The sequence below is a fragment of the Festucalex cinctus genome, chromosome 5 (assembly GCF_051991245.1).
Source record: "Festucalex cinctus isolate MCC-2025b chromosome 5, RoL_Fcin_1.0, whole genome shotgun sequence".
Taxonomy (NCBI): Eukaryota; Metazoa; Chordata; class Actinopteri; order Syngnathiformes; family Syngnathidae; genus Festucalex; species Festucalex cinctus.
Genome location: NC_135415.1, coordinates 11,129,462 through 11,144,337, shown reverse-complemented (window position 1 = coordinate 11,144,337; position 14,876 = coordinate 11,129,462). Strand labels below are relative to the sequence as shown.

The window sequence follows — 14,876 nt, the reverse complement described above, 5'->3', positions numbered from 1 at the left end:
CCCCCACAACGCCCCACCGGTCCCCAGCCCCCATCCCCCCACGACCCCCCCGCACCCCACCCAAACCCGCCACCCGCCACGACCCAGGCCCCACCACCCCCGGCCCCCAAACCCCCGAACACACCCCGACCCCCAACACCCAACCCCCCACCCACCCATACCTCCACCCCCCCCAAACAAGCCGCCCCACCCCACGCCCCCCCACCCCCGACGACCGCCAACCCCCCCGCGAACCCCGCCCCCCGCGAGCCCCCCCCCGGAAACCGGCACCGGGCAGCAGCGCAGAAAGGAGAGACGTGCCCACCCCACCTCCAGCCGTGCGAAAGGAGCACAGCGGCGGGAGGGGAGAAGCACCGGGGGAGAGGCGGAACACCAGAACACCGAGCCCGGTGGGAAGAGGCCCCGGTCGTCACGCCAGCGTACTAGTGACACCTAACCCTATTACTGAGTCCGCCAGCTCGCCGACTGGCGAGCTCTACCCTTACACCGTGAATGTGGCCCCACCCAGTGTATATACAAGTGTGTGCGTGTGGTGCATTAAAATTGGGAGCAGGTGAGTCGGAGCAGAGGGAAAAAATTTCCCCTACTCTGATACACCCGCATCCCCCCAAAAAAATGAATATGTATATGTGTGGTGCATTAAAAAAGGAAATGGAGGGGCAAAGTGGTGGGGCAGGGACACAGATGGGGGGGACCACAGCGCTGCCAGGCACTGCAGTCCATCCCCCCTGATGGCTCCCCGCCCCAACTCACCCCTCCCCTTGGACATGAAGTGCATTAAAATTGGAGGGAAGTTGAAGGGTGAAGACGGTGTTTCCACCCTTCCCCACCCCACCATGAAATGTGTTGTGTGCCCTATGTGTATATTTACAAAGTGTATAGTGCAAAACTAGTGAAGTGAGTAAGAGGAGCGACCAGCGGGGCCTCACCCAACCCGGCGGGTGTAGGTGGCATATTTTTAACTTGCAGATAATGTAAGAAATTTTTGGACCAAGTTTGTATACGATATAAACTTATTATCTGAGAAAAGATGATGAAGGTGTGAAATTCCTTTCTGCTCCCATAAGCTTTAATGGAACGACTGATTATTAAGTTGAAAGTCGGGGTTATGCCAAATGGGAGAGAGCCCACAGGGCGCCAATTGGGAGTTTGTAATTTCTAATGCCTTCCACCAGGCAGTCAGGGTGGCGGCTATCATTGGGTTTTTAAAACAATTATGTCGTTTTATTGATTTTGTAATAAAGAGTAAACCTAACAGTCTAAGATTATTACAATCCTTCTGCTCCAATTCCAACCAACAGTTAGTATCTCTGTTGGGTTGTGTCCATAGCACAACATATTGTAGTTGATTAGCTATATAATAGTACATAAAGTTTGGTGCCTCTAAACCTCCTTTAGATTTACTTTCCTGTAGAGTAGATAGACTAATTTTGGCTTTTTTTTTATTCCAATAGAATTTTATGAGAGCAGAGTCCAGCGATTGGAACCAGTTAGACGTAGGTTTAAATGGAATCATTGAAAATAAATAATTGATCTTTGGTAAAACTTTCATTTTTATAGTAGCTATCCGTCCTATTAAAGAGATCGGAAGATTATTCCAGCGCTCCAGGTCACTACGGATACTATCCAATAATGGTGAAAAATTTAAAGAAGTTAATTCAGTTAGCTTAGGTGAAATTTTAACACCTAAGTATTTTAAATTACCTGTAGGAAAGGAGTAGTGTGGATCCTGACTTGTAGGGTTCCATGAATTTTCTGTGATAGGTAATAATAATAATAATAATAATAATTTTGTCCAGTTAATAGAGTAATCTGATAAGTGAGAGAATTTAGTTATTAAGTTAAATGCTTCCCCTAACAAGATAGCAGGTTCTTCTAAATAGAGTAATATATCATCGGCATATAGATTAATTTTATGTTCTATTGTCCCGGAGTGGATTCCTTGGATCCGTCTATCCTGACGTATAGCTAATGCAAGCGGCTCAATAAATATAGCAAATAATAAAGGAGACATTGGGCACCCTTGTCTTGTACCCCTTTGTAGAGTAAAACTCTGTGATGTAATCCCATTAGTAGTAACTGTAGCTTTAGGAGAATCATATAATATTGAGACCCATTGAATGAATGACTCCCAGAAGCCGAATTTATTTAAGACAGCAAAGAGGAAGGACCAGTTAACTTTATCGAAGGCTTTTTCTGCATCCAGCGAAATAACAACTGCCTTTTTATCATACCGCTGTGACATACTAATCAAGTTAAAGAGCCTCCTAATATTATTAGTAGAATGACGACCTTTAATAAAACCTGTTTGATCGCTATGAATAATTGTCGAGATTACTGTCTCTAGTCGAGATGCCAAGGCCTTAGCGATAATTTTAATATCGGTATTAATTAGTGATATCGGTCGGTAACTTGACGGGAGGGTGGGGTCTTTTTCTGGCTTTAATAAAAGTTTAATTGCTGCTATATTCATATCTTGACGTATATCACCCTTACTTTTAATTTCAGTTACTACTCTTAGAAATAATGGAGCAAACATTAACATTAGGGTTGCAAGACTGGCTTTGGAATTCATATTCAGGTTTCAAGACAGGGTTTTTTTTTTTTTCGAGCCAGAGTTTGGATTTAAAGGTTTAAAAAAAAAAAACAACAACAGGTTTTGGATTTTAAAGTAAGGTTTAAAGACATTAAGGGTTTTGAAGTAGTGTTTACACATGGTTAGGGTTTCAAATTTGGGTTTGTGTGTAACTTTTTGGATTTACAGTGAATAAACCCAATCCACAAAATATTAGTTACATAAACAATTTTGAAGCTGGCTATTTTTGATGAAGATAAACAACATACTATACATATGTCCTTTTGAAAACATGAATCTGGTCAATGTGTCCATGTCAAACTCAAATGTGACACAATGTGAGCACAAAAAAATAAAATGTTAGAAGGAAAACCAAATGGCCACCTTCGCGCCTGTCATCAATGATCAGCTGGTTTTGTTTCAATCCTCTCGCAGGTTGATGGAAACAGACGGCGAGCCAATTGCAGATGAGCCAATGAAATTACGCCTGTGGGGAAAAAAGCCCATCTTAGCATCTCACCAATGGGACTGCTACCAAATGAAAGGCACTCATGTGTTACAGAGAAGGAAAGAAAATAAGAGCCTTTCCTTGTTTGGCGTTTCAATGCAATCACAATCATCTTTTTGTTGGTAACATTTACTTACTCTGGCACGTGTAAACAAACAAAATCATAGTGAGAGGAAACTAACTTGACCGGACGCTAACTAGGCGTGAAGCTAAATAGGCCTGAAGTCAACTCGACCTGAAGCTAAATAACTAGACTTGAGGTTAATTTAACCTGAAGTTATCTAGGCCCAAATCTAATTATGATGAATTAAGCTCAGCTTGCTGCCAGCTAAGTAACTTGTTCTGAAGCGAACTAGCTAGACGTGAAGCTAAATAGGCCTGACGTGAACTCGACCTGAAGCTAACTAACTAGACTTGAAGTTAATTTGACCTGACAGCTAAACCTTAAGTTATCTATAGGCCCAAATCTAATGATGATGAAGTTAGCTAGGCTTGCTGCCAGCTAAGTAGCTAGTTCTGAAGCTAACTAGCTAGGTCTGAAGCTAAATAGGCCTGAAGTCAACTCGACCTGAAGCTAACTAACTAGACTTGAAGTTAATTTGACCTGAAAGCTAAACCTGAAGTTATCTAGGCCCAAATCTAATGATGATGAAGTTAGCTAGGCTTGCTGCCATCTAAGTAGTGAGTTCTGAAGCCCAAACCTAATTAAGATGAAGTTAACTAGGCCTGGCCTGCTGCTAAGTGGCGAGATCTAAAATTGACTAGGCTGGACACTAGCTAAGGCCCAAAGCTAATGAAAATGAACATAACTAGGGCTACAACTAACTAGCACCAACTAATGTTTAGTTTGACTTACATAAACTAGGAATGAGGCTAGCTAGCTAGGTCCAAAGCTAACTAGGCCTAAAGTTGTCTAGACCTCGTAGTCCAGGGGTGGCAAACTGCGGTCCTCGAGGGCCGGTGTCCTGCAGGTTTTATAGATTTCCCTACTCGAAGTGCAGCTGATTCCAATTAACAGGCTCGTTATCAGGTTTCTGCAGAGCTTGCTGATGAGCTGATCATGAATCAGCTGTGTTGAAGAAGGGAAATATCCAAAACCGGCAGGAATGCGGCCCTCGAAGACCGGATCTCGCCACCCCTGTCGTAGTCATTAATTGCAAATTTGGTGTGCGTGCGTGGTAGGTTATACTGTACATAATCATCATTTTTCAAGTTACAAGTTGTAGACTTGGATAATAAGCTAATTACACATCGTCCCGCATCGGGTACACTGAATGTATATTTTCCGGCAGCTAAATGAGTCACATTACCGTGTTTAGTCTGAATTGTTTTTGATGAGAGGCGGCGAGGAAGACAGAATGGAAATGTTGTGCATGGAGGAAGAACATTTTTACACACACACACACACACACACACAAAATAATAATAACACGGCGTAACGGCACCTCGCTAGGCTAAAAATAGAGTTTACAAGCGGGAGAACTTCCAGACCTGACGGCAGTTGGAGCTTCTTTTTGCAGAAGCAGTGTGTGTGTGTCATCTTGATGTTAGCGGGGCTATGGCGTCTCGCAGCGCCGTGCCGCTTACATAACGTCGGATGACATCAAAAGTCAATCCCGTTGGCCTACTTGGGAGTTTTAGGATATTCTTGACACTCAGAGAGACATTTACGTCATTAAAAAGCAGCTGCCACGTTGTTGAGTTTACATCGTGACATTAGAAAGTCAGACATTTCGGCTTATCGCGGTCGTTCAAGAAGTTAAAGCATCCAAAATTCGACCCCTGAAATCAATTTCTTGTATCTACAGTAAGTGTAGCAGTTAGTCATGCATAGAGCCATCAAAAAAAGTCTCAAAAAGCCACAGAAGGTGGCCATCTTGTTTTGAAGCATCCATTTCAGGGTCATCAAGACAAACTTCTGTCCCCGAAGCCAGTTTTACATAACAATGTGAGTCTTGGTCGGTATGTCTGTCATTAGTCTAGACACACAAAAAGTCTCGAGATGACAAAGGAAATCTGCCAATTTAAGTTGACTATTTTTGGACGTTATTTCCGTTTTTGAAAATTCAGCCACTGAAAACAATTTTAATTAGCAAGATGAACTTTGGTCTCAAGTCAAAGTCTCAAGTAGTTATGCTTGAATACTTGAGAGATGGACGAGAATAAATTTTTCATTTCAATGTATTGAAAGTTTTTGTTATTGCATGTGGGCGGAGCATGGAGGCAACATTTGAGGACTACTCGTTAACTAATTTTCTCCCAAAAACATATAAACACTTCCATTTTAAATATTGCCATGGTCCTTAAAACGTACTCACACATTTTATGTTTTGTTTTGTTTTTTATGCTAGAGATGCTGCTTCTGACCTGAATAGGTCACTTAAAGCTATGGTAATTATTACAAAAAAATGACCAGCGGGTGGCAGCAGAGTATACGAGATCAACCAGGGCCATGTTGCAACAAGCTCTTTTCCCCAGTGTTTTCAACAGGTTTGTGAATAATGATGAAACTTAGCTATATTCTAACGCTAATTGCTGCAAAACGGAAACTAATACAAATACACTTTTTTTTTCCTGATGAAAGAAGAGACTAATCTTTTTTTTGGTAGGTTCCATGATTTTATAGCAATGGACCACAATATTCTGTGGACCTTGCAAAATCAGTCAAAATCCAGTAAAACAGCCTGGAGCGAAGGGGCTTGCTTCAGTGAAAATGGCTGGAAGTCAATGTTTTTTTTTTAAACCACCACACTGTTAGTGAAGCTACTTAAATCATTCAAGGTAAGAGAGCTTGACTAATCTTGTGATAGATAAATTGCTTTGGGTTTCTTTTGGGGCAAAAACAGCGGAAGGTCACCGGTTGTAGCGGCACTTGTTACTCCCCCATCTAGGTAGAAGCCTGCAAATGTTTTGTAGCTTTTTTTTAACTAATAACTAACATTTTAGAGACAAATGCGCTTGTAAAAATAAAAGCGTACTTATTGACCCGCCCTTCTTCTGCTTTCAGAATGAATGAGCCAAGCAGGGAGGCTGAAAACGAGATGTTTTCCTCCTAAGTGGGTCTCCGGTGATTTGTGTGGCCAAAAAATACAAAATAAAAATGCTGCATTGTGGCGGTTGTGGCCCGTCACCAGATGTGGGTCACTTTCATGGGTAAAGACGGATGAGCGCTGAGTGAAGCGCACTCACAACATAATGAATACCAGCAGGACTTCCCCATGTGCTACTTTGGAGATTTTCAAAACAAAACGCAGGATATTTGAACAAGTGCTAACATTTACATATTAAAGCAAGTGACTTCTTCATTTTTAAACACAATTTGTGTATAAAACACAAACGGTACTAAGAACAAGAAAGCAAACCAAGTAATGGTTCTAAACTAACCATCTAAACTAATTAGCCAACAGAACAATAATACTACCCGATTAGACAGATTGATTCATAGATTAATGGATTATTTTATTCATTCCATGAGAGAAATTAGATCATGACATGAACAAACTATCAAAACAAGCAACCAAATAAACTAACAAACCAACTGATTGAACACCCAACTAACTGCTCATCAATTACCCAACAAAAGTCTGTAAAACACCCAAATAACCAACTAATCCAACAAGCTAACTATCTTGCCGATACGCTAAAACAGAAATTGATTAAAACATCTTACCAAAACAACTAACCAGCTGTCAATAAACTAATTGAACGAAGAACCAACCAGCCAATCATACGCCAAACCAAACAATTAATTAAGCAATAAACAAATGAGAGCTATAACCTACTAACCAATTACAACAGCAAGTAATTAAACAATTAAAAAAACTATTTAACAAACAAGCTAATTAACTAGCCAAACGATCAACTGAACAATCAACTAGCAAGTTAATAAACTGACTAACAACCCAGCCGAGCAACAGACCTGCCAACAAGTTCATGTGGATGAAATACACCACGTTCAGCTAACAGCTTAGCAAGGAAATTAATCATAGTTTCATAATAAAAAAAAAAGAAAGAAAAAAAAAAGTATGTGATAAATTTTGTTTTAGTTTTTAACCGAAAAAGAACAAATTCAATTTGAAGGACAAAAAAGCCCTCAGGAAATCAAACGCCACTCACACTCTGTGCATTTTCTCACTCACTCACTTTTTTTTTTTCTTTTTCTTCTTCTCCTTTCCCCAAGCATGACATTTAACCACGGGAACACTGTGAAATGGCGTTCTGCTTAATAAGGGCCCGCCGCTGACTTTTTTTTTTTTTTTTTAAAGTCGTGTCATGCGTGCTAACACACTCGCAGGGCACAGACGTGAGTGTGAATAAAACACTGATGATGGCCGACGACCTCGGATCCTCCGACACGTCACAGGGGATGAAGAAGGAAATCGTTGGCATGGAGAAGAAAAAAATGGCAAAAAAAAACAACAACACAAGTTTGACTCAGGATGGAGGCACAATTAAATTATTCAATTCAAACGTTTATTTCAAATTCAACGTTCATAAAAAAAATCATAAAGGATGCACAGCTCAAATTGAGAAAAGAAATAAAGTTAGTAATAAGAACTATGCAACAACAACAGGCCAGCATATATTAATCCAAACCTATCTAACCAACCAACCAAAACACTAATAAACAAACACAAAAATAACCAGCCGACTAACCGCACAACATTGACGAACTACCCACAAATTAAACAACTAACAAATCACCCAACTAAATCAACCAAATAACCAACTAAAAAAAAATAAACTATTAATCAAACTAACTAGTCAGTAGTCACACATCCAACCAACCAGTTAACTGACAAAATGCTAAATAACAAATCAAGAAATTATACAACCAACAAACAAGCCAGGTTAGACTGCCTGACTGACTAACTAACTAAATGACTAACCAACCAACCAACAAACCAAAGAACCAACAAACCAGCCATGTAAACTTAACTGACAAGCTACCAAACTTAAGTTGCTGGCAAATCAATCAACTCAGCCACAAAGTATGCGACTAATCCACTCCCTGAGGTGTTAACTGGCTACCCAACCAGCCAGCTAAGAAAGTAAGCGATTAACCCAAATGACCAAAAAAAAATGAACTAAAAGTTGCACGTTAAATTTGGAATATAACGTACATCGTGAATGTGTCTGTTGTGAACCTATTGAGAAGCTGCGTGGTATTCGTCATCAGGGAGCGTTACCAAGTGAGTTCCGCCACGTCTGAAAATAAACTCATTTGCATGCTCGCTAACTGCGGGCAACAATTGCCACACAATCAGCCGCAATCCCCCATCAACGGTTCACTAGGAGGAATCGTCAACATTCCGCACCGGAAAAGAAAAGATGAAGACAAAAGACAATTTAGCCAGAAGACGCTTATGATACTATTCTGCATGAGCGTGCGCATGTGTGTGCGTAAGTGCGAGATTCCAAACAGTAAAACGGCAGCCGAGCAAGCGCAGCAACGATTCCCACGGGACGGATGAGATGCTGCTCTACCCACACAGATGGAAGCACATGTGAGGCAAGGAAGGAGGAAGGAAGGCAGTAAAATATGAAATACACTGGAAACTCTTCAGACAAAAAAATAAATCAAATGGAGTTACCGTTACTTAAAACAACACCCTCTGCAGTTCTGTTATCCATTGTAACCTAGGTGACAATTACCCGTAGGGATTTTAAATAAATGAGAATCACAAGGACATCTGTAACACTAATCAACTTTGTTATTATGGATTCTGTCATCTCTCAGCTTCTTTGAATGAAAATGAACCAAACAACTACTAATGAACCAACTAGTTGACTAAATGACTAACAGTCTGTCAAATTAACCAAGTAACTAACTCTTCTTAACTACTAACCAAAAGTAAAACTAACCAACTGAGCATCCAAATCACAAGCGTCGCATAACAAACCACACACGCAAGCAACCAACACCCAAACAATTAATAACATCATGAAGGTCAGACTAGCAGGCTAATTAAATAACCAAACTATTAACTAACTAACTGACTAAGTACTGTATTGCTCTAACTACCTAATTAATACACTAACAACAAACTAACTATGAAGGTAAACAACCACGCACCCAACCAATTAAACAACAAACTACACTAACTAACCAAACATTCAAATAACTAACCTTCCAAATAATTAACCCAAACATCTAAGTAACTCATTAATGGTTTGAGTAGCTGGCAAACCAACCAACCAACCAACATATTAACTCACCAAAAGGTTTATACACTAACTAGCTAACTAACTAACTAACTATGAAGGTAACCAACCACGCACCCAACCAATTAAACAACAAACTACATTAACTAACCAAACATTCAAATAACTAACCTTCCAAATAACTAACCCAAACAGTTAAGTAACTCATTAATGGTCTGAATAGCTGGCAAACTAACAACCAGCCAACATATTAACTAACTAACTAACTAACTAACTATCCATCCATCCATTTTCTTAATCACTTACTCCTCACAAGGGTCGTGGGGGTGCTGGAGCCTATCCCAGACAGACAGTCTTCGGGCAGTAGGCGGGGTACACCATGAACTGGTTGCCAGTCAATCCAGGGTAACTAGCTAACTAACTAACTGAACAGCTATCCAACCAATTATACAGCTCAGAAAACACCAATCAATCCGCTAACTAACAGACTAACTGGCAATAAACCCACCAATTCAACAACTTAACTAACCACCCACCAAACCAAGCAACTCATTGCCTACAAAACTAACCAACCAAGTAATTAAATGATTAACTCCCTCCAAAAATGAACTGACTTACTAACAAACTGGACAACAGATCAACCAACCATCGTATTACCTAACTAACTAAACATACAAACTAATTTAAAAAAATAAACAAACAAACAAACAACCGAACTAAGCAATCAAACAATGAAACAAGTTCCAATCAAATAACCAGCACATCAACCAACTAACTTGCCCACTGACTAGGTAAACAACTAACCACTCTTTGAGGTCACGGCTCCCTGGGGATTTGCTGGTCCCAGGGAGCCCAATCACACCAAAATAAACACCTCAGCCACATATGGTAGAAACATGTGATTTTATTTAGGAAAAACAAACAAACCCAGAAAATACATGTTCCTGTATATGTTGTGGAATTTATAGTCGCACACATTAGCATATGTACACTGTACAATACAAGGGTAGTCCCAATTGGTTAACTAGTTCATTCTTACAAACTAAAAAGTCACAAGATTTGTTACAAAATTGTTGTACTGTATGACATACAGTACAACAATACAAAGTGTATGTAAAATAGTATTTCAAAATGTTGCATAATTGCATTTAAAAAAGTAGTGTAAACAGTCAGCCAAGGCACACCATGTAACTTTTTTTTTCTTTTTTTCTTTTTTAACTTGATCCCAACTTAAGGCGTCCCCTAAAGCTAGCTTACAATTCTTTAAAAATAAAATGACAGCAATGACGTCTAAAGGGGCAAATGTTGGCGACGCTAACGAATGTCGATTTCACGTCAGGGTTCGTTCAAGAGTGGAACGTTCCCTAAACATTCTCCAAACAGTTTAAATGGTTTTTCTTGTCACAAATTGCGAGTTTTCATAAAGCTGGTATCTCATTGAATGGTGAAAGCTTGTGAATTCTTGTGAACGTAGCAAATTTGGGGATTTCGGGAAGGGATTCATCAAATGTTGCAAAAATGCTCACAGACAATTTTCACTTTTCCAAAGGTTTTTCTTGTCACCAACAAATGTATAAACTGCCTGCGAACAATTTTGTTTGTTTCGGTTTTTGGGGTGCAAAAAATCTTTTTGTGTCTGTTACTCGACAAATTACGGCAGATAGTTATTGTAAAAGTTCCTCACTCCTCCAGAAACAGATAAGCAGTCGTGATTTAATACGGGAAACGTTATCAAACGAAAACGAGTTCCGTCCTGAAGATGATTTCTATCGTGCAATATTTGTTTGTGCTTGTTTTCATCGACATCAGGAAACTATTTGTGACTCTGTTGGTGAGCATGAGTTTGCATGCCAGAGTTTTACTTGCATTATTGTTAAATATGAAAAAACATGACCTTTGAGTTCCAAATGAGGTTCAGGAAAACCAGCATCCATGTTTGTGCGTCTGTGAGGGCCCCCTGAAGATGCCACAGTAGTGGTCTTGGTTTTGTTTTTTGCTGTAGAAGGGACTGGAGAAGACTTGCTTAGAGTTCCTCAAAGAAGGCCACTCGGGACTTGCTGCTCTGTAGTGTCAACTGCGGAGGAAATAATACAAAGCGGGAGGACATCGCCATCAGTCACTGGCCAAATGGGCTTCTCGCGCCGTTGTCGTTAGTGATGAGAGACCGATGTTTTTTTTGTTTTTTTTCAAGGCCCAGGCCGATACCGATTAGTAGGAGTCAAGGAGCCCGATAACCGATATTTCAAGCCGATATTCATTTGCAGTAAAAGAGGAAATACTAAGCGTCAGAATTACAAATAAATAAATAAAAACAAGCCGATATTCATTTGCAGTAAAAGTGAAAATATTAGCGTCAGAATTACAAATAAATAAATAAATAAATAAATTAATTAATTAATAAAAAACAAGCTGATATTCATTTGCAGTAAAAGTGAAAATATTAGCGTCAGAATTACAAATAAATAAATAAATAAATAAATACATTAATTAATAAATAAATAAATTAATTAATTAATTAATAAAAAAACAAGCTGATATTCATTTGCAGTAAAAGAGAAAATATTAGCGTCAGAATTACAAATAAAAAATAAATAAATAAATAAAAACAAGCCGATATTTATTTGCAGTAAAGGAGAAAATATCAGCGGCAGAACTTTAAAAAAAAAAAAACAAGTCTTTTTTTTTTTTTTTTTTTTTTTTAACATATATAGAATTGACAGCTCTGTTTTTAAAAAAAATCTCACAAAAAATGCAGGGAGCTTTTTTTTTTTCTTTTTCTCTTTTTTTTTCCTTAAATAAAAAGTGTAAGGAGTCCCCAGTGTCAGCATCATTTTTTTTTATACAGTGGAAATTTAAATCAATCCATAAATGAAACATTCCCTTTATCTCACTGATGTGCATGTGAACGGAGCTAATTTGGGGGTTTTGTCAGGCGTTTGTAAAAGGTTTCAAGAGATCTTTGCAGACAGCGAAAAATTGTCTGAATATTCTTTGCAACAAGTAAATCTGTCTGTGAACATCTCACAAATCCTGATAAAACCCTAAATTTGCCAATATTTGTCAAAATGCCAAATATCAGCGCCGATAATCGGCCCGGCCGATAATCGGTCTATCCCTAGTTGCCGTTCGAGTAAAGCTGGCCAGAAATGCGACAAAATGGTTCAAATTGCGGAGACCTTAACTTTGTTTTCGTGAACCAAAATATCAACGACCTCCAATAAAGCTATACTTCCAAGATGGCTGCCAAGAGCAGTTGAAAACTTGAACCTTTTGTTTCGGACGCACACCCGCATGCTTATGGAGAAACAAAACTGCCAAAATTCAAAATAAATAAATGACTAAATAAATAAATTACTAAAAGTGAAAATAAAAATGGCTTTAAAACAAATTCGAAAATTATATGAAAAAAAAATAGAAATAAAAAGAGCAAGAAAATACATGTAAATAAATAAATACGTTTGTATTTAATTTTTGAATTATACTTTTTTACGAGAGTGAATGAGTTAATTGATTTGAATATGCATGAATATGCATTATTTTCCTTCTCGGTTATAAGCCGTGATTATTTTACAACATCTAATACAAATGTATATTTTTTATTATTTTATTCAATTTGATTTTGACCTGTTTAATTTCCATTTTTTTTGTCTTTAAAGTTTCTGTTAGAGATAATTATTTTGAAAACTTTGTATTTTTTTTTTTTATGTGTGTGTGTGTGTGTGTGTGTGTGTGTGTGTGTGTGTGTGTGTGTGTGTGTGACAGGGGCCTTCAATTAATCATCCGGAGTGTCTGCCTCAAGCTCTTTGTTCTATTCCACTTTTGCTCATCTTCCCCTTGCGGCCGTTAAGCTCCTGTTAAAATGTCGCCCGTTTCCAAGAGACCAAGACGAATGTTTGCCGACTGCCTGCGCTTGAAATAAATCAACTACTAGCGTTCACCGCTAATAAGCGTGCAAGGGGAATTTCTTTTCTTTCTTCTTTTTGGTTCCTTATTATATAATTGAGGAAAATGAAGTTGGATAATCAGAGTGGGAAGATAAAAGGAGAGCAAAAAAGCTGAGCTTGCAAGTTTGTCACAAGTTGGAAATAGAATGAACTATTTTTAGACTTGATTAATCACTTTTTTGGTTTTACTTTACCATATTGCTTTAGTCTTCACTTAACAGTGATGACTGATTGAGCTGTTATGTTAGCATCATCATCACTTGTAAATAAAAGGTAGAGATTATAATGTGAGTTGCTAGCGTGTACTGCTATGTTAGCATTTCATGCTAGTATGTACTGTAGTATCAAGTTCTCACCGAATTGGCTGCCTAATGCCCAGATAACTTGTGAAGAAAAAGTAGAGTGTTTCCTATTTGAGTCCAACTGTTTGACAAAAAGAAGCACCGGGTAATCGTTATGCTAACTGCTAGCTGGCTAGCTGAACTGGCTAGGTCACCTGCGAACAAAAGGACAGCAACTAAAGATGATGTCAATCTAACTGGTTTGACTGGGAAGGGAGTTGATGACGTAGACCGTTACGTTAGCATCTCATGCTAGTGCCTAGCCCTAGCGGTTAGCTAGCTTCCTGGCTAGCTCGCTTGTGTGTACTTGCATTTGATTCTGTCTATTTTTGGTTTGTTTGACAAGAAGGTGCAGTGTTAATTTCATCAAAGAAAACTAAACACAAAATTTCGTTAACACATATTTTTCTATGATGTACTCTAATTGTGTGTCAAGTTGTTTTTCATCAAAAAAGATGAGAGAAAATTTTATGTTGAAAAAGTTTTAGATCTGGAATGTTCGACATTATCTGCTGACAAAAAAAAAAATACAGGGATAAAATGATTGCCCTGACTAAAAGCTAGACTAAAATGTTGGCAATTTTTGTTGATTAAAACTAGATGAATAAAATTATGTTTTCTTGGACTAAAATAAAGACTAAAATGCCTACATTCAGTGTCAACTAAAAAAGGATTAAATAAAAACAGTACGAGGTTGACTGACTGTTAAAAAACTAAAAAGCGTGATTGAAACTGGACTAAAACTGGGACTAAATTTAAAAATGGCAGATAAAATTAACACTGAAGGTGCACTGAGTGACCTCATACTGTAGACTACAACATTAGCATTTCGCGTTAGCTGATAACTAACTAGAAGCCCAAACGTTCAGAATTACGTTTGAAACGTTTTACTCCATATTAGTGCAGTTACTGCTGTTAAGATGTGATGATAAGTCTACTGAGACAAAATTAAAAAATGGCTGATGAAAATTAACACTAAGGTACACTGAGTGACCTCAACATTAGCATCTCGCGTTAGCTGATAACTAGCTAGCAACCCAAACGTTCAGAATCATGTTTGAAACGTTTTACTCCACATAATTGCAGTTACCGCTATCGACATGTGACGACAAGCATACTGAAACAAAATTTTAAAATGGCTGATAAAAATTAACACTAAGGTGCACTGAGTGACCACAACCTTAGCATCTCGCGTTAGCTGATAACTAGCTAGCAACCCAAACGTTCAGAATCATGTTTTACTCCACATTCTTGCAGTTACCGCTGTTGAGATGTAGATGATAAGCATCTACAGAGAAGAATCTTGTGAGACTCACGAAAACCTTGGCAAAGGTCATGACGCG

At 38.6% G+C, this 14,876-nt stretch overlaps 2 protein-coding genes across 3 annotated transcripts in view; both read right to left on the bottom strand.

Moving 5' to 3' along the window:
- cabp7a (calcium binding protein 7a) overlaps positions 1 to 4,630 on the bottom strand; it is a 37,242-nt gene extending 32,612 nt beyond the window's left edge. Inside the window, exon 1 of the mRNA XM_077522288.1 lies at positions 4,575 to 4,630. Coding sequence (XP_077378414.1) covers positions 4,575 to 4,623 — 49 coding nt within the window. The 5' untranslated portion in view covers positions 4,624 to 4,630. The remainder of the gene's footprint in view (positions 1 to 4,574) is intronic.
- Positions 4,631 to 10,134: 5,504 nt separating this feature from the next.
- nf2a (NF2, moesin-ezrin-radixin like (MERLIN) tumor suppressor a) overlaps positions 10,135 to 14,876 on the bottom strand; it is a 33,952-nt gene continuing 29,210 nt past the window's right edge. For both annotated transcript variants that reach the window (XM_077522625.1, XM_077522626.1), the window contains one exon: positions 10,135 to 11,322. In XM_077522625.1, the coding sequence (XP_077378751.1) occupies positions 11,272 to 11,322 (51 nt within the window). In that variant the 3' untranslated portion in view covers positions 10,135 to 11,271. The remainder of the gene's footprint in view (positions 11,323 to 14,876) is intronic.